We start from the raw sequence: 24,129 nt of genomic DNA on the forward strand, positions 1-24,129 counted from the left end.
ATTAATCTAAATTAATCAGTTATTTTGACAGCCCTATTTTATATATAAGCTATGTAAGAAGATAAAGTTATCCAGTATAGCTCCCAGTGAAATTTATTGTCAAGCAACGTTTTGAGCCTCTTTCTCAGGCTTATACAAACAATGCAATATCGCCATCTTAAATCCCCACTTGTGCTACTCAATCAAATCGCACTCGTCGTACTCATAAATACATAAAACATGAAGATCCATATACAACATTTTAAATATTGCACAGGTTGCCATTACAGAGACAGATTACAGTGTAGTAGAGGTATAAGAATATTTACAAAAATATATCAATATATCAAGGACATGTTCTATAGGTATACATAATAAATATAATATAATATATAATACAGTATATAATATTTTATGATAACAAAATACAGACAAATCTAAATATGAGGTGGAGGACCACAAAATACTTGTCATATCAAGATACAGTAAGGATCACCTTAGAAATAGACTATTATGTCTACAGTACATTTATCCCAAATAGTCTGTTTTCTACAAAATTAAATATTTCATCCAAGAAAAGGTCTAATATATCATATTCGTCATTCATGCCTTTAGGCAAAGATCCTTAAAGGGATATTCCGCCATTTTTGGAAATACGCTAATTTTCCACCTCCCCTCGAGCAAAACAATCGATATTTACCTTGTTCCCGTTCATCCAGCCATTCTGTGAGTCTGGCGATACAACTTTTAGCTTCAGCCTAGCATAGATCATTGAATCGGATTAGACCATTAGCTTCTCGCCTGCTAGCTTCATGTTTAAAAGTGACTAAGATTTCTGGTAATTTTCCCATTTAAAACATGTCTCCTCTCAATTTAGAAAGTGCAATAAGACCAACTGAAAATGAAACCTGGCGTTTTTCTAGGCTGATTTGACATGGAACTACACTCTCATCTGGCGTAATAATCAAGGCAACTTGCAAACGTACCACAGGCGCAGTGATATCTTACGCAGCATCTGAAAATAGTCCCCATAGACAACAAGCAGTAGTAGTGCCAGTAGCTGCAAGTTGCCTTGATTATTACGCCAGATGAGAGTGTAGTTCCATGTCAATTCAGCCTAGAAAAACGCCAGGTTTCATTTTCAGTTGGTCCTTATTGCACTTTCTAACTTGAGAGGAGACAGGTTTTAAATGGGAAAATTACCAGAAATCTTAGTCACTTTTAAACATGAAGCTAGCAGGCGAGAAGCTAATGGTCTAATCCGATTCAATGATCTATGCTAGGCTGAAGCTAAAAATTGTATCGCCAGACTCACAGAATGGCTGGATGAACGGGAACAAGGTAAATATTAGAGATGCACGATATATCGGCGGCCGATATATTATTGGCCGATAAGTGACATTTTTAAAATATTATTATCGGTCCGATAACAGAATTTCGGCCGATAATTTGCGCCGATATTTTTTAAAGCCCTAATTTCCCAACTACATAAGGCCCGTCTGGCTGCGTGCTACTTGAGCTTGGTTGGCTACTTCTTCCTGAAAATAATGCCAGCTGTGTGGATGTATTTCACCATTCTAACAAGATCTGCATTTAATCTATCCAGCCCAAAATCCTCTCCTGAACGATCTTCATTTTAACCTACAGTAAGCAGAGAGCGAAACTCAGCCTACTCAGAAGTGAATTGTTTTGCTGGTGTGTTATGTCTGCTGCCGTGCTAGTCGGGGAGACAAACAAAGTTTTTGGTGGAACAAATCCGTAGATAAGTAGTTATAAGTGTTATATTTGCATTTCGTTCGGTTGGGTTTTGTAATATTACCGCTGCAGCACTGCATGTTGTGCGCAACAGAAGGTACTTTCACTGGACAGCACTCCGCTAATTTGACCGTCTTTTTTTGCGGTTCGGCTGGAGGTGGCACATTGGGAATCAATTAGCCTACTACAACAAGATACAGTCCGAGGAGTTGCAGCTTTATTTAATTAACCGCTGCTTAAACTATACATAAGTTTCCCACGAAAATCTGATTTGGTCGCTAGGTTTTTCACAGCTTCTAGCCATATATCTGCATTGAGTGTTTACTCCATATGAGAACGATTCATGCACTGTCCCTTGCCACTAAAGCACTCGCACCTCAATGACGTCATGTTCACTTAAAGGAGCCACGCATAGGCCCAGGCTATTGCTGTTGTTGACTGCTGTACCACTGGCACTGAGGACTATTATGAGTTATGTACATCACTGGTGGTATACAATTACTGCAATTAAATTATGCATTAAATGTACATTTTTATTTTTGAATTTTGAATTTATTTTTGAATATTTTTTCTCCAACAGTAATATCGGTTATCGTATCGGTATCGGCCACAACAAGCCAATAAATATCGGTTATCGTTATCGGCCCTAAAATTCCATATCGGTGCATCTCTAGTAAATATCGATTGTTTTGCTCGAGGGAAGGTGGAAAATTAGCGTATTTCCAAAAATGGCGGAATATCCCTTTAAGGCGGAGTAAGATACTTCGTTGTAGTTCATGTCAATAGACCTCTGAAGTTCGCCTACAAAAAGGATCCAAAGCTGCCATCTTTGCCCATATACAGTGGGTACGGGTTGAGAATGCACCTTCTCCCGCGGGACTCCCGAAGAGATCCCGCAGGCCGTCAAGCCGATTTTTTTCGAGGCTAAGGCAATGTACCCAAACAACCACCAGGTGGCAGAAAGTTTCATCCCGCATTTCAAAATGATGAAGACCGTATATCCGTCAATAGTCGACTCCTTAACACTAGAAGCGCCAAGCGCCGGTCATTTGACCGCTGACGCGTATTCCTAGAAACGCCGTGTGGGTTTGACCTAGATATACCTAGAACTGCCGGGCTGCGGTCATTTGACCGCAGCGATTACAAAAAAAAAAAAATCTTTTCACTCGATTAAATTCCAGGACCCTACGTTCACGACTTTTCCTAAATACGCGTGTTTTGTCACCCAGAATTTTTACATGATCGAAAGCACACCGGTACAAGCTAGTTTAGAGCTATTTTGCGCTCATTATGTGACAACACTATGTTGTCTCGCGTTCGGCCATGTTTGTCCAGGCTGCTATTCTCTTTTCTCACAGCAGATGTCGCAAGGGTTTCCTGACAGTCGGGCATGAGAATAATATTTGACCATAAAACATATAGTTTATATGTGCAATATGTATTATATGTGATTTATTTTAATAACTATTTTTCATTTACATGGCATAGTCTATGGAGGCGATTTACAGTGGTAAAATGCGAGTTTGTTTTGAAAACGTTGCGACGTTCTATTAGGCAGGCCTACATGTGTAAAACATATTTTCAGCTGAAATTCGTCCGTCGTAGCCTATTTATGTACGTAGGGCGCGTATGCCTACGTACATTCATAGTTGTATATCTTATCTTCTATTTGTATGGAGTGAGATAGCTGTCAATATATTCGTGTCATAGATTTGATGCACGTTCGTATTTGTCTGTAGTCGTGCATAAAATAAATATTTGTGAGTTCTCAAATGAGTCCAGTCGTGCATAAAATATATTGTGTGTATTTTATCCATCAGAATACGGATGGGAAAAAAGTATGAATTCAAAAATTACAAGTACGAAATCAAACTTTACAGGTAGGCTTTCATTTCTGAGTAGCCTACGACTTCGCACAAGTGACTGTCAAAATACGTCATTGCCACACAACCACTCTCATTGTCGTTGGTGGATGTAAAGAGCAACACCAGCACGGCCCTCTTTTATATTCCAGATTTTGCTGAGAGCATGACTGAGACATTACTTGTTTGCTGGACTGATTGAGTTACGTTACAATGCAATGTAAACGGCAAGTGGCGCAGCGTTAACTTCTCTGACTGCGACGCTGGAGACCCGTGTTCACATCCTGGCAGGGACGTAATATTATAGTTCATTGACTGAATTCACTTACCGTTTTTGAACGTCGACGAACAATTATTTTTTGTTAATGTTTTTTAATAACAAGCTCTCTGAAATGTGTTTACCATTAACGAAAAATAATTTCGCCAGCCAATAATTTTCTAAGCCAAATTGAGCCACCATCTGACAAACTTTGGCTAAGCCAGTTAGACTTTTTGCATCTAAAAATAATTATATCAGAGACACACGCGAAAAATAAACGCGAGCCTATAAACGATTCCCACTGGATACACTATCAGTATTGTGCTCGTTGCTACGATAGGCTACAGGACTCAGTTGCATGTTCTGAAGTGGCAACTAAAGCCATCATCAGCCATGAAAACTTCAGCCAGCCGTTATTCTCAAAGCAAATGGCTTCGGGGTCTATAGGCTACATAACACACACTGTCCATTGCAAACATAGCCTATTTGAAACCGATCATTCCCCCTCCCCCATACACGTCTAACCAGTTCACTGAGGGGGGTGGGGGTCGTTTTGCTACGTGTGGACATGGTCTAGGCTACATACATCACTGTGGCATTGACTAATGCCTCCCCACCCCCACTGCATGGCTAGGCTGGCTGTTTGTTGTTTACATGCAACTCGTGGAAGAATGCGCAATGTTTCATCGCGCGTTTTAGAATGTTCGAATTCGCCAGCGTGCGTGTAGGCCTAGTTGTGTGAATAGAAAAGAATAGAATATACTTTATTGATGCCTTGCTCAAAAATACTTCTGCCATAGCCTACCCAGGTCGGGGATCGAACCAGCAACTCTTTGATGTAAGGGCTGAAGAGCTAACCAGTGGGCTACGGTTTTGTCCCATCGTAGTGTTGTGTGTCTCAATCCATAATCACGAATTCACATAACAATAGGCCTATAGCTGTTTTTCAGCAGACATCGAAACATAGCCTACACATTCGCAAAACGGAGAATATCTTTTTCACTCATCATTTTTAATTAGCCTAGGCTACTTCTCGCGCCTATGCCTGCTCAGCATTTCTGCTCTCTCTATCTCCCTCCCTCCGAGGTAGACCCTAGATGCTTCTCCCTAAATGAATGAATATTGTCTTAGATTAGCCGCGGTAGCCTGTAAAATGCGGCATGAAATCCTGGCTACTGTGTAATTGAAACCAGACTAGGTTAGGCTCTTTGTTCGGTCCGGTCATTTTCGGCGGCGCGAACATAGCTACCTATTAAATGAATAGAAGTGTATTTGGGGAGTGAATTAGAACTAGCCACCCATTCATTTTAGAGCTTAGATTATCTGCCCAAACCCGAACTGCGGGTTACGGATATCGAGATCCAACACCACCGGTGTTGGGTCGACATTTTTCATCCTTCCCCTCCCTTCGGGTCAGGCTCCTAATCACAGAACGCGTATGCCTCCGTTTTAAAATAGCCAAGATTTCTAAGTAGGCTAGCATACAAAATGTACAAACGAAATATGAAAAATGAAATAGGATACTATGAAAAAGTTGAAAGTCAAGTTTGCTCAAGGTTTGTTCAAGAACTCCTCCAGAGTTTTTTCCTCAAACAACACAAATCAACACAAATAAATGAACAGATAACTCAAACGTGCTGTAGGCCTATGTCATAATGAAACAACCACAGTCAACACAGTCTGACCAGAGCCATATATCTTTATATGGCTCTGAATCTGACAAATGTATTCAAACGATTTGATTCGTGCACGAAGCGCCATCTAGCTGTCATTATGTGTAAGTAACAGCCTCCCAGTCTAAGGACTCAGCGGTCTTTTGACCGCCTCGCCGCGCTTTAAGTAGTTCACAACAGCACGGCGCTTCTAGTAGGTCGTCAAAGCGGTCAAATGACCGGGGCGCGGCGCTTCTAGGTATAAGTGGGTCAGAGGGGCGCGGCGCTTCTAGTGTTAATCTCATTTAATCATTACAATGAAGGTGATGACTGGCGAAATTATTCAAACGACGTTTCAATGAACCATTGTTGAAATTAATGAAAATGGTTATAGAAAATCGCCTACAGCCTAACGCCGACACAGCTGATTCTTTGATTGATTCTAAGCTGTTTTGATGTAGGGGATGGGTAAACTGGCGCGCTACAAACATGCTACCAATCAAATGTAATATTAGTAGGACTAGCCTACTTAGACACTTTAGTCAAAGGCAACGTTGCCATGTTAATTTGGGCTAGAAGTGCTTGCTTGTGGTGGCGCTCCTGTCCGCTGCTTCTCCCGAATTGTGTGGCAAATTTGTCAGCAATCAGCTTAAATGTCATCATATTTATTTCTCTTTGTCGCCATGGTATTGGGGGAAACGCGGAGAAACGAGATGGTCAGTCCTCGTATTTTTTCTTTGCGTTTCGTTATAAGAAATATATAAGTAATAGTTAGTCTTCTTCCGCATTGAACAGATACGGGACGCTCTTTGTTCCGTATTTTAAGGAACTACTCAATGCACACACACTACAATGAAAAACACACAAAGAAATCACTAAACATATAGCCTACAACCTAATGACACTTTAATGCAGCGTTTCTCAAACTATGGGCCGCGAAACGTGGAGACTGCTGCTGGTCCGCGAGACATGGAGTGAAATTAGGTCCGGTGATCTGATAATTTGCTGCGCAATTGACCAAGCAACCGCGGACCGACAGAAAAAGAAAGCAAACGTTGCTGCGGAAATGCTTGCTAATTTGATGTGTTTAAACATAGAGCCATACAATTAGGTGTGTCTGTTATTATGATAATTTTCGAGCATAACTGCTTGTCCATAGCTCAGTGACAGGTGTTAATAGCCTTGCCATAAGCACTGCTGCAGGTGCTTCTTTTATTATGCGGTTAGAGCATAAGCGCTTACTCATATAGACTATAACTCAGGGACAGGTGCAAAACCACCAACTGGGATGGATCGAAGGGCAAGCAAGCACTGCCACACAACGGGAAGGCCTTTGTGTTGTCAACACTAAACAGAAAGTTTCCTACGATGGGGAGAAGTGGCCGCAAGGACTGCATCGATAAGATCAACGAATACAGTAATGTTTTACAACCCAGCTGGTATCCGCTGTTCATTCCGACATATCCCCACTCGGCGGTAGGCCTAGGCCTATTTAATTTTTGTTTTTCAAACAACGTGCCATTCCGACATGAGGTCATTAATAGGCTATTAACTCATTCACTGCCATTGACGTCTTTAAACGTCAATTTAGACAAATACGTTGACTCTATAGACGTCAATTGCCGTTTTCAATGGAGAGGGCTCCTGGGTGGGCTTGGGAACGATCTGGCAGAGTTTCAGGCTTGTTAACAGACTGCACTAGCGATCCGAACCTCTAGATGGCAACAGTGCCATTTGGATCATTAGTATCTGCCTAGCGTGCACAAGTCATGCAGAGACAACTAGCAAACACACTGAAGATCGACCACAGTGGATCTAGTTTGCACGCGATGCAGGGAATAAATATGCTTACTTCTTACATCAAGGATGGAAAACACGTGAACGGTATGATCCATTTACATTGGATATTGCGATATAGACTAACAACAACCTTGCTAGTGCTAGCTTGCTAAGTCTAGCATCCTGTTCAGAGTCTTTAGCGACCATCAGAGTCCCTAGCAACCTTGACGAGACTGACGAGATAACAGTGCAATCGTGGTTGACATACTACTGAAACGCTAACGTTAAAAAGTTGATTTTCACAAAAAGATCGTTTTCTACATGTTTTGGTCAAAAACAGGTGTTTTTAGCAAAACTAACCCATGTTCTACTGACGATTACTAAAGAACGGAAAACGATAGAAACAAGCCGTTTTTTCCTGGTGAAAGAAGAGAGTCTACTCTTTCATTTACCTTCGGTGTTTACATAGTCATAAAGCTCACCGTTCGGTGGATCTTGGAAAAACAGTCAAAATGCTGTAAAACGTCTGGCAGTATGGAGCGCTCTGCACTGAAAATCGCTGGCAGCCAATGAGTTAATGTCATAACTATTAGGCTATCATTAGGCTTACTATGCATGGCTGTAGGCAGCTATGAGGCCACTGAGATCTGGACCTCATCGGTTTTGAGAGCTGGAAATACATGTGTTGCTAAATATCGGTTGTTGTGCATGTTGCGTTCGCGACTCGGGGAAGTGAAAGCAGTTCTGTAAAGACATTGCAAGTTTTCATGGAGATCATCTGCGCCGCGCCGCGCAGCTGTAGCTGATTGTGAATGCCGATTGGAAATACATAAGTTTAGAGCGAACGTTTCAACTATGTTTGCCATGGTAGACAAAAACACTCAAATAAAACAATAGCCTAAAAAATAACTGTAGTGCGTAATGGACACGGCTCTATATCCTAAATAATTTTCGAGGTTCGCCATTTGGTAATATGACCTATCCTTACTGACAATATTTTTTTGGGCACGAATGAATGGGTTTGCCCTTAGTTTAAATGGAGGCCGGGGAGAGCGCGCGGCAGCTATTGTTATGTATGGAGCTGGCTTAACAAAGTTTTGTGCTAGAAGAGAGAGAGAGAGAGAGAGAGAGAGGGGGGGGGGGGGGAGATTCATGCATGCTGCATTACCGTGACCCTATACCTTGTGGATGTTTTTTTTCTCATTGGAATACAGCAGGACAGGATGCCTTTTATCTATCAAACGCAAAAGCTGAGATTGTTGGAAGGACTAGGCTACTCAACCAACTTGTTTTTCGTTTCTGGGAGATCTCGTTATCGTTTTGGATTGTCGGATTTTATACTTATTGTATATATAGGATGAACAAAGTCTATGGATTTGCTATATTAAATCCAGTAGCCTAATAATTAGGCTATGTGCCACGTCCGATTTCGCAAGTGGTGTAGTAGGCTACATTTAAAAATCGACAGCCGCCTGTGAGATCCTTGCAAGCTGCAGTGATGGTTACACCTCTTGTTGAACCCTGTTTTGTGATAGGCCTGTGTTTTAGCCTATGTTAAAATCTTCGTTGTGCGCAAAATAAATAAATAAATAAATAAATGCGTTCGTGCAACTGCGTTGATGAACATTAGGCTACTACCACTATTAGGCTGCTACTACTAATAATCATCATCATCATCATAATGATACAATAATAAACGAGAGAAAGGCCAATTGAAACAGATGAAAGAATAGTCTTGATTTATAGCCTAGGCTACTTTGGAGCCGCATGCTTAACAGCCTATTATTAGGCTTTTGTAGGTTAAACAAGCTTTGCAGAAGTTCAGGAAAGCTGTAGTTTTTTTGGTTTAATTAGTCTATGATTTGGGCTAATCATTCTTCATAAAAGTAAAATGAAAATAAACAGTAGTTTCGCCAGTTGTAATAGTAAGCTATAGAATAGCTTCAGGAGGACAGACATCCACGCACTAGCAGCGCAAAGTTCTGCGTTGTTTGCGATGACTTCTTGTCCGCACTTGCTAGTTCCCCGATCTCATCAAATTAGACTGCTTAGAGGTCGGCAGTGTTGGGGAGCTTAAAGATGAATAGTCAAAAAGAACATGGATATAGCCTACTTTCGGTCATTATTAATAGAGTCGGGTGCGCCCGAAACGCAGAGACAGACAACGGAAAAGTGTGTGTCTGCGCCACGCCACTATTAGGCTATCCTACTGTTTAGTTTAACTGCTAATTTCTCTAAAAATAATTATAATAAGCCAACAAGGTTAATTTATACAATTCAAAAGGATCCAGTTGCTTAGGCTATGTCTATGCAGTTTGTCTTCTTCAAAGAGAAAGTCGTAGGTCCAATAAACAAAACTTATATAATAGGAGTCCTATGACTGACGCGTGTTCTTATAAAAACGTCTAGTCTTCCAGTTAATATTCTTGAATGTTTATTGTAACAAACAGCACAGTTCTCATACGACCAACACGGTCAGAAATACCGTGGAACTCCTAACATTTCTGCCTTGCATCACGTTCTTACCCAACAACTAAAACGTCTTAGTCACATGCACCTTTAATTAAACAACATGTCACCTAATCACACTAAGTAAAGTTACACCAAATTATATCCTGACATCAGAAAACATCAGAATTCTTTAGCATATTACATTTCAAATCAATTATTCCAAATCTTCAATAACAGAGGCCTATCTGACGGTTAACCTATGGCTGTGAGTTTTAATTGTTTTCATGCATGTCTGATAACAGGTGAGGAATGTTTTGGAGACATACATGCATTTTAGGCATAATGCTGGCCCTAATCTCTGACTGAAAGTGCACAGAATTTATGCATTTACATAACAGTATTTAATAAATGTTCCCGGGGGTGACAGTGACACCCCCCAACCCCCTATTTTTTTTTGGGGGGGGGGTGGGGGGCAACGGGCTATGGCCGGCCCTCGGAGCACTCTTAATAAGCAACAGTGTGCAGTATTGAATAGCTTTTTTTTTGGACAAAAAATGTTCAGTCAGATGAGTTTTTTTCACTTTAATCCATGCTTTTGCCTTGAAGGGTTCCGGAGAGGTTCTTCGAGTGAGGTTAGAACCCGGGTCGCTGGCGTACAATACACATGCCTCTACCAGAGGCGCCACAGCTCGAATGTAATTTCAATCATGCTTTATTCGCTCCATCCAGTTGAAACGCAGATCAAAAGTTCTGACATGTTAAACTGACGTTAGTTATTAATTCACCACATGATAAAATGCTGTCATATAGCTTGACGCCCAGCAGCCTATGGTAGTCTATGCCTATCTCTGAATCAACATGAACATGCATACGATACATAGCCTACGTTGCTAGAAACTTATTTTGCGGAGCTAGATGGTTACGATGGTTACAATGAATCACCCTCACTGCCCTATCGCATATCTGACCATCCATTGTTACTAGGGATGTAACGATGCATCGTGACACGAATAAAAATCGATACAAATGCGTGACGATTCGCACCGGTTGATAGAAAAAATGAATCGCGATGAGTCACGTGACATATGTCACTAGGTACGGGGCACAGAACGAGGGAAGACGACGGTAGGCAACAACTTTGAACTAGAGTGTGTATGTGTCAGGGTTCGTATGGGTGCTTGAAATCCTTGAAAATGCTTGGATTTTAATGTGGTGTTTTCAAGGTTTGAAAAAGACATCATTTATGAAGTTGCCACGCGTTCGCGTCCAGTTTGACGTGTCTGGATTTACCGATAATGACAGCAATCTTGTGATGCTGATATTGACTTTTAATTTCTGCATGTGTAAACTAGTCTAAACTACTGTGCTTGAACGAAGTTAGCTGTGACAGACTAACCTGCTGGTTTTCATCGTTTTAACCACAAAGCCTGTCGACCTTAGGTCTACTCAATTGTTTAGTTAACACCTTGTCATTTCGCGTTTGTCCCGCCGTTCACCTCCGTGCGCCCCATGTACATCAGAACATATGTCGGGATAGCCATCTCACTATGAGAAAACGTATGACGATAGTGCTAAGAGATTAACACGTTTGCATGCTTGGTAAACATCAGTCTTGCACATAATATTGAGCTGATTTTTTTAGTGGAAATGGCTTACTGTAGCATTGTGCTGATAGATGGAAAAAGTTGCCTATTTAAAGGCACAGTCTGAATTTTAATCCTAGCTCTCCATTTAGTGTGTGCACTTGAACAACTATAATGATGTAGCATATAACAGTTAACTGCCCTACAAAGCAGAAAGGCAGTAACTGCATTTTTGGTCGAAAATTAGTTATTATAATTTTCATGACATTAAAGTTGTTATGAAGATTGATAAGTACCAAAAATAAGCTAATGTAAAGTAAAAAAAAAAAAAAAAAACTCCAATAACTGCTACATTAACTACAACCATAAGGCTAAGCAACAGCATAACTTTAAAATGTTTTTTTTTTTTCAGTTTGCACTCTGCATAGTTACTGCCTTTTTGCTTTGCAGGGCAGAGTAGGGCCTGCCATTTATTTTAAGAGAAGAGGTGTAGGATGTAATACTTTGGAAGGAGAGGGAGTGGTGCAATTTGATTTTCTTTGGAGCAACCTCTTCAAACAGCATCAATATCAAACAAAAAAATCGTGATAAAATGGTATCGTGAACAAAAAATCGTGATCCATATCGAGTCGTGAGTTGAGTGTATCGTTACATCCCTAATTGTTACAATGTTACAAAATGCGCGATCTTCTCCATGCATGTAGCCTACGGTTATAAGTAAAGTGACAAGCACAGGCATGTATTAAAGAGATTTCTGTTAAATACATTTTATTTTCAGTCGTCAAAAGTGGTGGGGACAAAATCTGTGATAACAAGTGCTGGGTACATGTAGGTTACCCAGCGTCGCCGGTTAAAATGAACATGCCTCGGTTTTAAAATAGCCTATACACATTTCTAAGTATTCCTAGCATGTAAGTGTCGCCAAAATGTCCATCTTGTCCATCTCTTTCGTCTTCGCCTTGACATTGACAATAATAGCCTATTCACGGAAATGCGGTCTTGTAACCGTAATGAATTCATGAATTAATCTAAGGTTGCCTTTAGAGCAGGGGTCGGCAATTAAGTTTGGCCTCAGGCCAGATATTTTCCGAGCCATTACATAGCGGGCCACAAGTTCACAACCAAAACAATGGCTAATTTAATTAATTAATATCGGAGGAGGTAAAAATGATAGGCGCTCTTGAAATGACAGAGCAGAGACATTCAAGCAGGCTGATGTAGGTTAAATTTGTCGACTGGTCATTGGGGGCGCTATTATGTGCCTGTGTCTTTAAAAAAAAAAAAAAAAAACACCAGAAAAACATTTCCACGCGTTGCTGTTAGCTGTCAAAAAATGGCACTATGAAAAAATCTGAAGAGAAAAGTTAACAGCGAAAACAGGATCTTTAATGATGAATGGACAGAGAACTATGCCTTCATCCTCCCTAATTGTATTAATGCAAAGCCCACATGCCTGATCTGTAACAACTAACGAGGGTTTCTCTGCATGCAAAGAGTACAAGACGGCACCACGAAAGTAAGCATGCTAATTTAAAGGTTGCGTTCCTAAATAACACGCACGCTATTAATGTTTGAAACTCGTGTTTTACTTTTCACAGTTCTATGTGCGTAAATTGCCTGTTTGATGTCAGGCCTGTTTAAAAGAAGTCGTGTTTTAATTATCACCATAAGCCTATGTCCGTTGTTTGAATGACAACATGTGTTATAGGGACTAGCTTGGAATTTGAGAACCAGCGCTGTCCACTGACTTCATTTGATTTTGCATGTTGTGCGTTCACGCTGCACCTCGCTGCGTGCTTCACTCGTATTCAGATGAAACAAATATCTAAGCATTTAGATTGATTGAAATTCTTCTGTTCTGGAAAGTTACGTTTCAAAATAAAGAGCATGTTTGAGACTGGCAGTCCGATTTTTAAAACTTTTTTTTTTTTTTTTTTTTCATTCTCTGGTTCAAAAGATCTCACGGGCCAGATGTTTTTTGCTTGCGGGCCGCATCTGGCCCGCGGGCCGCCTATTGCCGACCACTGCTTTAGAGTATTTCAGGTTGAATTGAAGGCTATTTCCTTCTGATAGGCCTATAGGCGATTTTCTAAAACCATTTTCATTTCATTTCAACAATGGTTTATGGAAACGTCGTTTGATTAATTTCGCCAGTCATGACTTTCATTTTAATGATTAAATGAGACGGATATGCGGAGCATTTCTCTCCCTCTCCATTGACCAAAACGTTGCTCTGGCATCTCTGCTGGACTGACTGAGTTATAGGCTACGTCGAGTGAGAGAGCTGTGAGGTAGGCTGTAAACATTCGAAAACTCTGCAACTGCAATCTAACATGCCGAGCGTCATGTCTCTTTTCTCCGCTTGTCATCAGCGCGGTTTTTCCATGAGCCGAACCTTCATATTATTAGAGCGGTCTATGTTGCCCCCTTGCGGTTGCAGTTTTAATTACAAAGTCCCGATGCTTCGGGAGTCCCGATGTGCGGGAAAGAAAGGAGCATTCTCAACCCGTACCATCTGTATGTTTCTTGCATTGTCGGTGACTACAGCGATAGCTTGTTGTTGCCTTTCCAGCTGCCATTCCGCCACCGCCCCCTTTAGCACTTCAGCTATGTAAGCCCCTGTATGTGACTCCAAAAGAGGTCGCGTCTGAAGCACAAAGCCAGCCAACTCCCACTCAGCATTGATCACATGAGCAGTTATAGTGATATAACTCTGCGCGGCTCTAGATGTCCACCCATCATGACAATCTCAACCACATGAGCTCTTACCTCCTGGTAGAGTTTTGGCACGACCACCTGGCTGAAGTGCTGTCGTGACGGGATGCGGTATCTTGGCTCCAGCATGTTCATCAACAGCCGAAAGCCCTCATTTTCAACGACGGAAAATGGCCTCAAATCTTTTCCAATAAAATAACCAATTGCCCTGGTACTTTCTTGCGCTCTCGCGTTGTTATGGGAGAGAGGAGATGCAAAGCCTCTTATCAGGGTGGTTTGCCCCCTCGGCAAATTTCGCTCTCGAGGTGGCGTAACGTTACTTAGCTTCTCACTGTGGTGGTGGCTAATATGCTGCTGCATGTTGCTCGTGTTGCCACTACATGTTAGCAGTCTCTTGCAGTATTTACATGCTGTTTTGGTTTTGTCTGTCCATTTCTCACCGGTGGTATTAGTATAGGGAATCCAAAATGCCGCCACACAGGTGATTTAAAGCCGCTCGGTGCAATTCAAAGTTGTCGCCTACCGTCGCCATGTCTTCCCTCGTTCTGTGCCCCGTACCTACGTAGTGACGTAAGTCACGTGACTCGCATTCACGATTCATTTTTTCTATCAACCGGTGCGAATCGTCACGCATTTGTACCGATTTTTAATCGTGTCACGATGCATCGTTACATCCCTACTAATGATGTGTGAAACTCCTCTTGGGGGGTGGGGGATTTTTTAATATGTGTTCTAAGGCACAGAGGTCAACTCACAGAGGGGGCATGGTACAGTTAGGATTGATTGGACACTGGACCTGGCCTGGACACACCAACCCGACCGGCCAACCGTTGGCAGAAAAGCAGTCGGACTATCAGTCGGGCTCTCGTCTCCCCTGGTCGGTCAAAAGTGGCACTGCACACTAGGGATGTTAACCGGTGACTGTTTGACCGATGGTTGACCGTATCCACGTTAACCGACCAAAGTTGTCGCTAGTCGGTTAACAACAACAATAAAAAAAGAGAGGCATCTTTAAATTAGGCTAAAGACAGTGGACGAAACGCTACTACAGCTAGCCATCTCATTCCAAGAAGATCTTTTTTTCGTGAAGTTAACAAATTATCCCTCACACTAAATTTTTCATAACTCGCCTGCTTGTAGGCTAGGCTACGTAATAAACCAATAAAAACATTTGGCACGAGGTCACAACGGTGGCCGGTGCGTCTTTTGCAATCTGGAAGTGCACTGTTTTATCCATTGGTTTTATCGTGTTGCAGTCTAGGCAACTTTCCGCATAAAATGGGGTTAGATTTGGAAAGACATTACATCTACATTTCAGGAAGGGTCATCAACGGTAATAGCCTAGATAAGGTAATGATCATCTTTCGTTATTATTGTTAGCACTTCCTCTTCGGAGCTGAAATTTTCATAAGTGAGCTGCGGCCATTTCAGCTTCAAATGAGCTTCAAACGCTAGACAAACGCCTTTATTTGAAACGCGATCACCTTGTACCAAAACCATTTTCGGAGCGAAGGAGCCATTTGTCCTCCGCTTACAAGCTCCTTGGTTTGCAGAGGACTCATGTTTGGCGCTGTAGGGGATTAAAAAAAGTGACGTGAGTGAAAGGGCGGCGCCGGGGCTGTGTGTAGCCTATGAGCGGGGGACAGAGAGATGAGAGTTGGGAAATTGCGTGGCTGTTATTTCAAATAGCATAATTTATAAGTGACGTGAGTGAAAGGGCGGCGCCGGGGCTGTGTGTAGCCTATGAGCGGGGGACAGAGAGATGAGAGTTAATTGCGTGGCTGTTATTTCAAATAGCATAATTTATTTTAAACGAATCGGTTAACCGGTTTCAACCGGCTAATGAGCCTCGGTGGTCGGTCAAGAAAATGTGTAGTTTTCGCCATCCCTACTCCACACACCGAAGTGACGCCGACACCGATTGTGCGTTCTGCGCATGCGTGAACTCTGATACATTACCCATAACTGCAGGCTTCAGAGTCAGCGGAGCCGAGTAGATATCATGCAGGATTCGCGGAACTAATTGCAACTAGTTCTCGGACTTCTCTGATTAAGCAATAAGAAAATATAAATATAATTATATAGTGTGTATTATTTTATTGCCATTGCTTGTGTGTGAGGCCAACGAAACACTCTCTTGGGCACGGAATAGATAACTTTTCGCCCGTGAACCTAGCTAGCTTGCTAGCTAATATTAGCACAGTAAACGAAAAGTGAATGGGAAATAACCTGAAATAACACACGTTCAGAAACTTAGTTCTAGCAAAAATAGTTTTATAGGTCTATCAAAATGAGTTTGAAACTTACATCGCTGAATGTAAGGCTAATGGTTAGTTTAAACAAAGTCCTCTGCTACCTAGATGTTTCAAAGGGTAGACTCAACCAATCAGATTGGTAATTGAGGCCGACGGCCACTGGCCGACTCTACATGTCAAGTCGGCCAAAACTGGCCAAAATTAGCCCCGACGCCGACGACAACTGCCGACGGTACGGGACACACCGACCGCCCCCGACTGCCCGACGGCCGATTATCGGGTTGGTGTGTTCAGGCCTTTAGAATAGCTTTGTCGGCACGGCATAGATGCTTGGAATTCAAAATGTCTCAAAAGTCAAAGACTAGACTAGCTCGCGAAATATTTTTTCTCTAGCTTACATTTCAGTCAAAACTATGGGCTGGGCCACTTAGAGGTTGCTTCCAGGCCGCCTATTGAATGAGAAGAACTGGGCTACAGTACCAGTCACACCGCCGCAATGCTACAGCGGACTGTACTGCCACCTCGTGGTGGTAAGTTGTAATGCAGTTGAAATACATTTCACGCAGAGCGTGAATCAGGCAACGCGTGAGGGAAACGGCCATCACAATGTAACGCCTACTGTAGAAACCAACTTCAAGCTGTATTGTAAAATTTAACTGGTTGGTAATCATACTAGATGTGTTTTGTAAATGTATATATGTAAGTTTGATTTTTTAACCTAGATTTTAACATGTGTGTGATCTTCCCCAGTTGCAGTCAAAACCCTCTAAAATGCTGTTGCATGGCACACTACATACAGTTTTTGTAAAGTCTGCACAAATTTGTGTCCCTTTGTTTAGGCTACAAAGCAGTTTCTTGAGGAGATCAATAAATGGACCACGCAGCATGGTGTTTCACCTCTATCTTGGGAGGTGGCCATCAAGTTTCTCATGGCCCGAAAATTTGATGTTTTCAGAGCCATAGAGCTTTTTCACAGCTACAGGGTATTTGATTTTTCTGAATTTATGGATATATCTATTTCAGTATGAGTATGTTATGGTTACGTTGAATATATCAAACCTACTCTTTGTTTGACCAGGAAACACGACTAAAGGAGGGCATTGTGAGACTTCAGCCACAAGAGGAACCGTTACGTTCTGAACTACTCAGTGGGAAGTTTACAGTTTTGGTGAGTTGTTGTGTTCATTATCAATGACATTTTAGAATTTCAAGACTAACTAATGAGTTAGCCTGCTGTAACGTCCTCTGCTATGCACCAAACGCATTTGCGAGTTGTTTACAAAGTTTAAAAGGTCACAAAATGGCTACAATGCGAGCAACAAACCTAGGCTACGACCTGCACCGTGGCTACTTAATTTTTGGTTCTATGAGTTCGAGGGGACAAGACCTACACCGTATGTAAGGTAGAAAATCAAGCCCTACCCCGCCCAAGCACGTTGTGTCTGAGCCCAATTTAACCCGACACATTTTTAATACATAGGCTGTTATAACTGACGTTCTCAACTACAATTTCGAGTTGTTTGAACTACAGAAATAGTCTATGTTTAGAGTAGTGTTGTCACGATACCAAAATTATTGTTTCGATACTACTGTAAGTCAAGAATTGCGATTTCGATACTTATTCGATGCTTTTTTACAATTTTAGTTGATTTGATTATTTATTCATCAGTAGCCTAATATTAAATATTGTGAGATCATTCACACCAGTGGCCATCCAAGATTCTGCTCGACCCTCCACACACAGACACATACACACACACAGAAAATGATAGTCATATGTTTTCTTAATCTAGATTAATCTCACTGTAATCTTGTAATCTAGATTAATTTTAGGTGCACCAGTACAAAATGTAGGTGCACCCACATTTTTCATTGCATCGCCTTTAACGCTAAAAGGTCAGCTTTCTATCGCTGTCCTTTCATATAATGATTTTTTAATAACAAAAAGCCTAGAAAAAGCTTGAAACACAATAAAAGAGTATATTCTTTACAAAATGATTTAACACTAGAAGCGCCAAGCACCGGTCATTTGACCGCTGACGCGTATTACTAGAAGCGCCGTGCAGGTTTGACCTAGATATACCTAGAACGGCCGGGCTGCGGTCATTTGACCGCAGTGATCACAAAAAAAAAAAAATCTTTTCACTCGATTCAATTCCAGGACCCTACGTTCACGACTTTTCCTAAATATGCGTGTTTTGTCACCCAGAATTTTTACATGACCAAAAGCACACCGGTACAAGCTAGTTTAGAGCTATTTTGCGCTCACTTATGTGACAACACTATGTTGTCTCGCGTTCGGCCATGTTTGTCCAGGCTGCTATTCTCTTTTCTCACAGCAGATGTCGCAAGGGTTTCCTGTCAGTCGGGCATGAGAATAATATTTTACCATAAAACATATAGTTTATATATGTGCAATATGTATTATATGTGATTTATTTTAATAACTATTACATGGCATCATTTACATGGCATAGTCTATGGAGGCGATTTACAGTGGTAAAATGCGAGTTTGTTTTGAAAACGTTGTTCTGCGACGTTGTTCTATTAGGCAGGCCTACGTGTGTAAAAACTATTTTCAGCTGAAATTCGTCGAAGCCTATTTATGTACGTAGGGCGCGTATGCCTACGTACATTCATAGTTGTATCTTATCTTCTATTCTTATCTTCTATTTGTAGGCTATCTTTTAAAGCTCAGACTAATAAGCATTTTCTTACATAGCCTATTTGCTGGACAAAGAAATATATTTCCAAAGAGTTACAGTGCATTCATTCAGTGGCGCAACGTTAACTCTCTTGACCACTATGCAGGAGACCTGGGTTCGCAGCTTGGCACGAGCGAAAAAACGTAGCTTATATAGACTGAATTCGCAGACTGTTTTTCAACGTCGACGAACAATTATTTTTTGTTAATGGTTTTTCATAACAAACTATCTGAAATAAACGGATGAATCACAATACTAGCCAAATTGAGCCGCCATCTGACAAACTTTGACTAAGCCAGTTAGACTTTTTGCATCTAAAAATAATTCTATCATAGAGACACGCGACAAATAAACGAGCCTAGAAATTAGGCTACATGAGATTTTCCCACTGGACACACCACATCAGTATTGTGCTCGTTGCTACAATATACAGAACTCACAGTGAGTTGACATGGGGGAAAGAAGCAAGCAACGTAGCCTAATCTTGATCTTGCCTTACATACTTTCCTAATTCCTACGTAGGGCTAGTCAGACTTGTTAAATCTTCAGGGCCAGGTTGCACAAACACCAAAACCAAAGATTGATGATATGAACCAAATATTCTGGAACAGACGGATTTACAACATTGAACGCGATAGGTTAGGCTATTAGGCTACGCCCTTACGAAAAAGTACTATAGGAATCTTATAGTAGCCTATTTTGGGACTAAATATTGTAGGAATCTTATAGGAATCTTATAGGAATACTATAGTAAATTGGGACATACTACAGAAGTACTACAAGATTGCTATAGAAATACTATAGCGGCTAGAGGATATTATAGAGGTAGCCTATTACAGAACAAAACAGAAGTCCGTGATGCGACTTCCACCGTTTCCTTTCCTGTTCACAACGCATGCAGTCTACATTGAAGTGAAACGTGCAGAACGTTGTCCAAAACAATACAATAACATTGTGTGTTGAGATCTAGTACAATATAGACATCTAGACATGAAGTGGCAACTAAAGCCATGATCAGTCATGAAAACGTTGGCGGCTGCAGCCTCATTTAGGTTTTGGCTGGGCCAGCTAGCCAGCCAACTACTTCATCAGCCAGCCGTTATTCTCAAAGCAAATGGCTTCGGGGTCTATACATAACACACTATCCATTGCAACATAGCCTATTTGAAACCGATCATTCCCCCTCCCCCATACACTCGTCTAGGCTAGGCTACTACAGACATCACCGCGCATCGAGGACAATTAACTGCCACCCCACCCCCACCGCCTCTCTCTGTGCATAGGCTAGGCTGTAGGCATGGCCCTATTTAGGCAACTCGGGGAAGAATGCGCAATCATGTTTCATCGCATATGCGCATTTCAGAATGTTAGAATTCGCCAGCGTGCGTGTAGTTGTGTGAATAGAAAAAACAGAACATAGCCTGTATTTATTGATGTCTTGCTGAAAAGAACTTCCGTCATGAACAAGTCGGGAATCGAACCAGCAATCCTGGCAATTTGGATGTGAGGCCGAAGCTCTAACCAGTGGACTACAGTTCTCCTCTGCAGTGAAGTTAAAATGTGTATCTCAATGCTGGATCTCGAATTCATGTAGACGTTAGCTTAAATTGTAGAAACAATAGGCTAGGCCCATAGCCTTTTTTCAGCAGACATCGCAAACATATCATACACATTCACAAAACGGAGAATATCTTTCTGCTCAGCATAGCTCTCTATCTCCCTCCCTCCGATGTAGCTAGACCTTATAAGATGCTTCTCCCTAAATGAATAAAAAATGTTTTAGAAAGTAGCCACGGTAGCCTGTAAAATGCGGCCTGAAATCCTGGCTAGGCTACTGTGTAACTGAAACCAGACTGTTCATTGTCGGCAGACTGTTCATTTTCGGCGGCGCAAACAGATAGGCTACCTATTAAATGAATAGAAGTGAATTTGGGGAGTGAATTGGAACTAGCCACCCATTCACTTTTAGAGCATTTTAGTTGAAAGTCAAGTTTGCTTAAAGGGATATTCCGCCATTTTTGGAAATACGCTCATTTTCCACCTTCCCTCGAGCAAAACAATCGATATTTACCTTGCTCCCGTTCATCCAGCCATTCTGTGAGTCTGGCGATACAACTTTTAGCTTCAGCCTAGCATAGATCATTGAATCGGATTAGACCATTAGCTTCTTGCCTGCTAGCTTCATGTTTAAAAGTGACTAAGATTTCTGGTAATTTTCCCATTTAAAACGTAATAACTCTCAAGTTAGAAAGTGCAATAAGACCAACTGAAAATGAAACCTGGCGTTTTTCCTGCACTTTCTGCAGGAATGATGCTAACCGGAATTTATATTAATTTAGCTAACGTCTATGCATCATTGCTTTCACGAGTGTGAACATTTTATTTGGATTAAATGTGCATGTCGAGGGGCGGGTGTCCATTGAGTGCGCACGGGAGAGCGAGGGAGAGGGAGAGCAAGAGAAAGCGGGCCAAGGTGAGGGGGGTTACTTCTATACTGTTTGGTGAAGTTGCACGCATAGTCTACTCTACAATGACAACTTGTGAAAGAAAGCAGCCGAGCAGCGTCAGGTGCACCAGTGCGACCTAGACTTTTTTCAGGCGCACTCTTAAACATTTGGCGTTCGCGCTAAAATATCAAGTGAAAGTGATATAGCTTGCGTGGTATAGACCCAGCTCCGAGCCCAACTTTGAGAATAGATTAACGCCGATATTTTTTTTATCGCCCGATAAGAGTTGCACGTTAACGCAGCACGTTAACGCCGATAAAGGCCCACCACTAGTATATATTGTTGATAATGTTTTACAATCTGCATAATTGCTAGTAGCTAAAAATGTTTAGTCATTTGTGTACTGATATCAAGACTATTACACTTAGTCAAATCTTTAATGTGATGTTTAGGTCTAATTTAGTGTGCATTAGCGGTGTGTGTAATTGAGTGCCTGTTGCTTTAAGAAATACGTGAGTGACAAAAAGTTGCATGACAAGGATATGTGGATGCTTGTTATGCTTTCCGTCTGTGGCATTATATAATATACATGTTCAAAACACTAACAAGTCGAAGAAAATCTTTCTGGGATCATATAAGAGATGAGTGTCTTCCAATGTTCCTTTATGATTTCAGTGAGCACAATGATTTTAGTTAGCAAGCAAGATGTAGGCTACAAGTTAGCGATGGTTGCGTAGCCTTTTGCCCAACCGTAAGCCTAAATGACCTACAGTTAAGCCCAAAATGATTAGCCCCCCTGAAATTTTGGAACATTACTGTAAAATTCTCCCTAAATTTTTCATCCCTGATCAAATTTTAAAAATCAAACATTTGCCAGTGTTATTATGAAGAATCTGGTGCATTTTGGAGTGTTAATATTATTATTAGGAATGCTTAATCTCAATTGTGTGAAAAGTGGAGTGGTCAAAATTAATAGCCCCCATGTGATTTTTTTGCTTTTAAACACACACGACCAACCTGTCACCTTTCAAGCCACACATTTGCAGTCAGTTAGTGTCCAGACAACACCGGAACACCCAACCAGCATTGATTGTTTACCTAAAGACTTCAAGGAACAGGCCTACAGGCACTTGAACACCTGTCTGAGAGAGGACTGCCTTTACAGGCATGCTGAAGATAAAGGAAATCTGTCTGGTCCTCAGATAGAACATCATTGAGGCCTATAATATGGAGAAAGGCTATACTGTAATCTCTAGATGCTTCACAGTCTGTAGAACAGCCGTGCAAGGCATCATTACAAAGTACAAAGAGTTCCAGGTTGTGCATAACAAACCTAACTGTGGATGAAAATGCTAAATATCTCAATCTAGAGAGAAAAATCATCAGGGATGTTAGCAAGCATCCCTGCACATCCGCCAAAATGATAGTTGCTGACCTTGAGACCTCTGGGGTTAAAGTCTTGAGGAAGACAGTAGCGAGGGATTTTTGTTGTGGAGGCCTCCAAGGTCATCGGCCGAGAAAAAACCCATTACTCAAAAAGGGGCGCTTCAAAGTCAGACTGAACTTTGCCCATGCACATTTAAAAGCTAAAAATTAGTTTTGGAAAACTGTCCTTTGGTCTAATCAATGACATTAAACTGGAGCTGTTTGGGCACATGGATGTTGCCTATGTTTGCCGAAAAAAGGGAAGGCCTACAACCATAAAAATACAGTTCCCACAGTGAAGCATGGTGGTGGGAGCATCATGTTATGGGGCTGTTTTGCTGTCTCAGGCACAGGGAGCCTTGTTTGGGTGCATGGGATCATGAAAAAGAAAGATTATGTTGACCTTTTGAGGGTTAACATCAAGACGTCTGCTCTTAGTCTAGGCTTAGGTCACCACCAGGTCCTTCAGCATGATAATAACCCAAAGCATAGTGAAAAGTGGTGTAAAACGCCCTAAAGGATACCAAAATCAAGGTGCTGGAATAGCCTACACAGAGACCAGACTTCAACCCCATTGAGAATCTGTGGCATGTGCTTAAAGCAAGTCCATACAAGAAATGTTTATGGCAATGTTATGCAAAACACAACATGCCACAAAGGATGCGGCAACTTTTTGAGGACTGTATTGTAATGTACCACCCGATTTATCCAAACATCTGAAGCGCATTTTCAGCAAGCCAAATGTTCGCTCTATGACAGTGCGTGCTTTTGCTTGTTTCCGATTAAACGACAGTTCACGCACTGTTGTTGGCATTATGTAGGGAGTCATAAGCCATGTCTTTAGTGGATAGCCATTGTCCCCCAACAGCCACCCATCAAGGGGGGATCCCCCTCGAAGACTGAATTGGCCAGTATGAAGGAGTCGTGGCTGGAACCAGGGTAGTTTGCAAAGACGTGAGTGATTTTATTGTTACCATCGCAAACTACTTGGACATTGATTGAATGGGTTCCCTTGCGATTGATATAAATCAGAGCATTCTCTGGTGGGGCACGTAGCTGCACATGAGTGCAGTCTATGGCACCCAGAACACCAGGGAACCCATACTTGGCCCAGAACACCTGTTTAACGCGCTCCTGTTCAGCAGGGGTCACAGGGAACTGGATAAATTCCCTTGCATGTCGGACTAGACCTGAGGTGACTGCATGTATAGCCAAACTTACTGCATGCCTCCAATTGAGCTTAAGGGATGCTGAAATGACCC

The 24,129-nt window shown here is 41.6% G+C and overlaps 1 protein-coding gene across 2 annotated transcripts in view; it reads left to right on the forward strand.

Annotated features, from left to right (window-relative positions):
* ptpn9a (protein tyrosine phosphatase non-receptor type 9a) overlaps positions 1 to 24,129 on the forward strand; it is a 105,972-nt gene that overhangs the window by 20,194 nt on the left and 61,649 nt on the right. For both annotated transcript variants that reach the window (XM_062547225.1, XM_062547224.1), the window contains exons 2-3: positions 17,130 to 17,273; positions 17,369 to 17,458. In XM_062547225.1, coding sequence (XP_062403209.1) covers positions 17,130 to 17,273; positions 17,369 to 17,458 — 234 coding nt within the window. The remainder of the gene's footprint in view (positions 1 to 17,129; positions 17,274 to 17,368; positions 17,459 to 24,129) is intronic.

The sequence above is a fragment of the Sardina pilchardus genome, chromosome 10 (assembly GCF_963854185.1).
Source record: "Sardina pilchardus chromosome 10, fSarPil1.1, whole genome shotgun sequence".
Classification (NCBI taxonomy): domain Eukaryota; kingdom Metazoa; phylum Chordata; class Actinopteri; order Clupeiformes; family Clupeidae; genus Sardina; species Sardina pilchardus.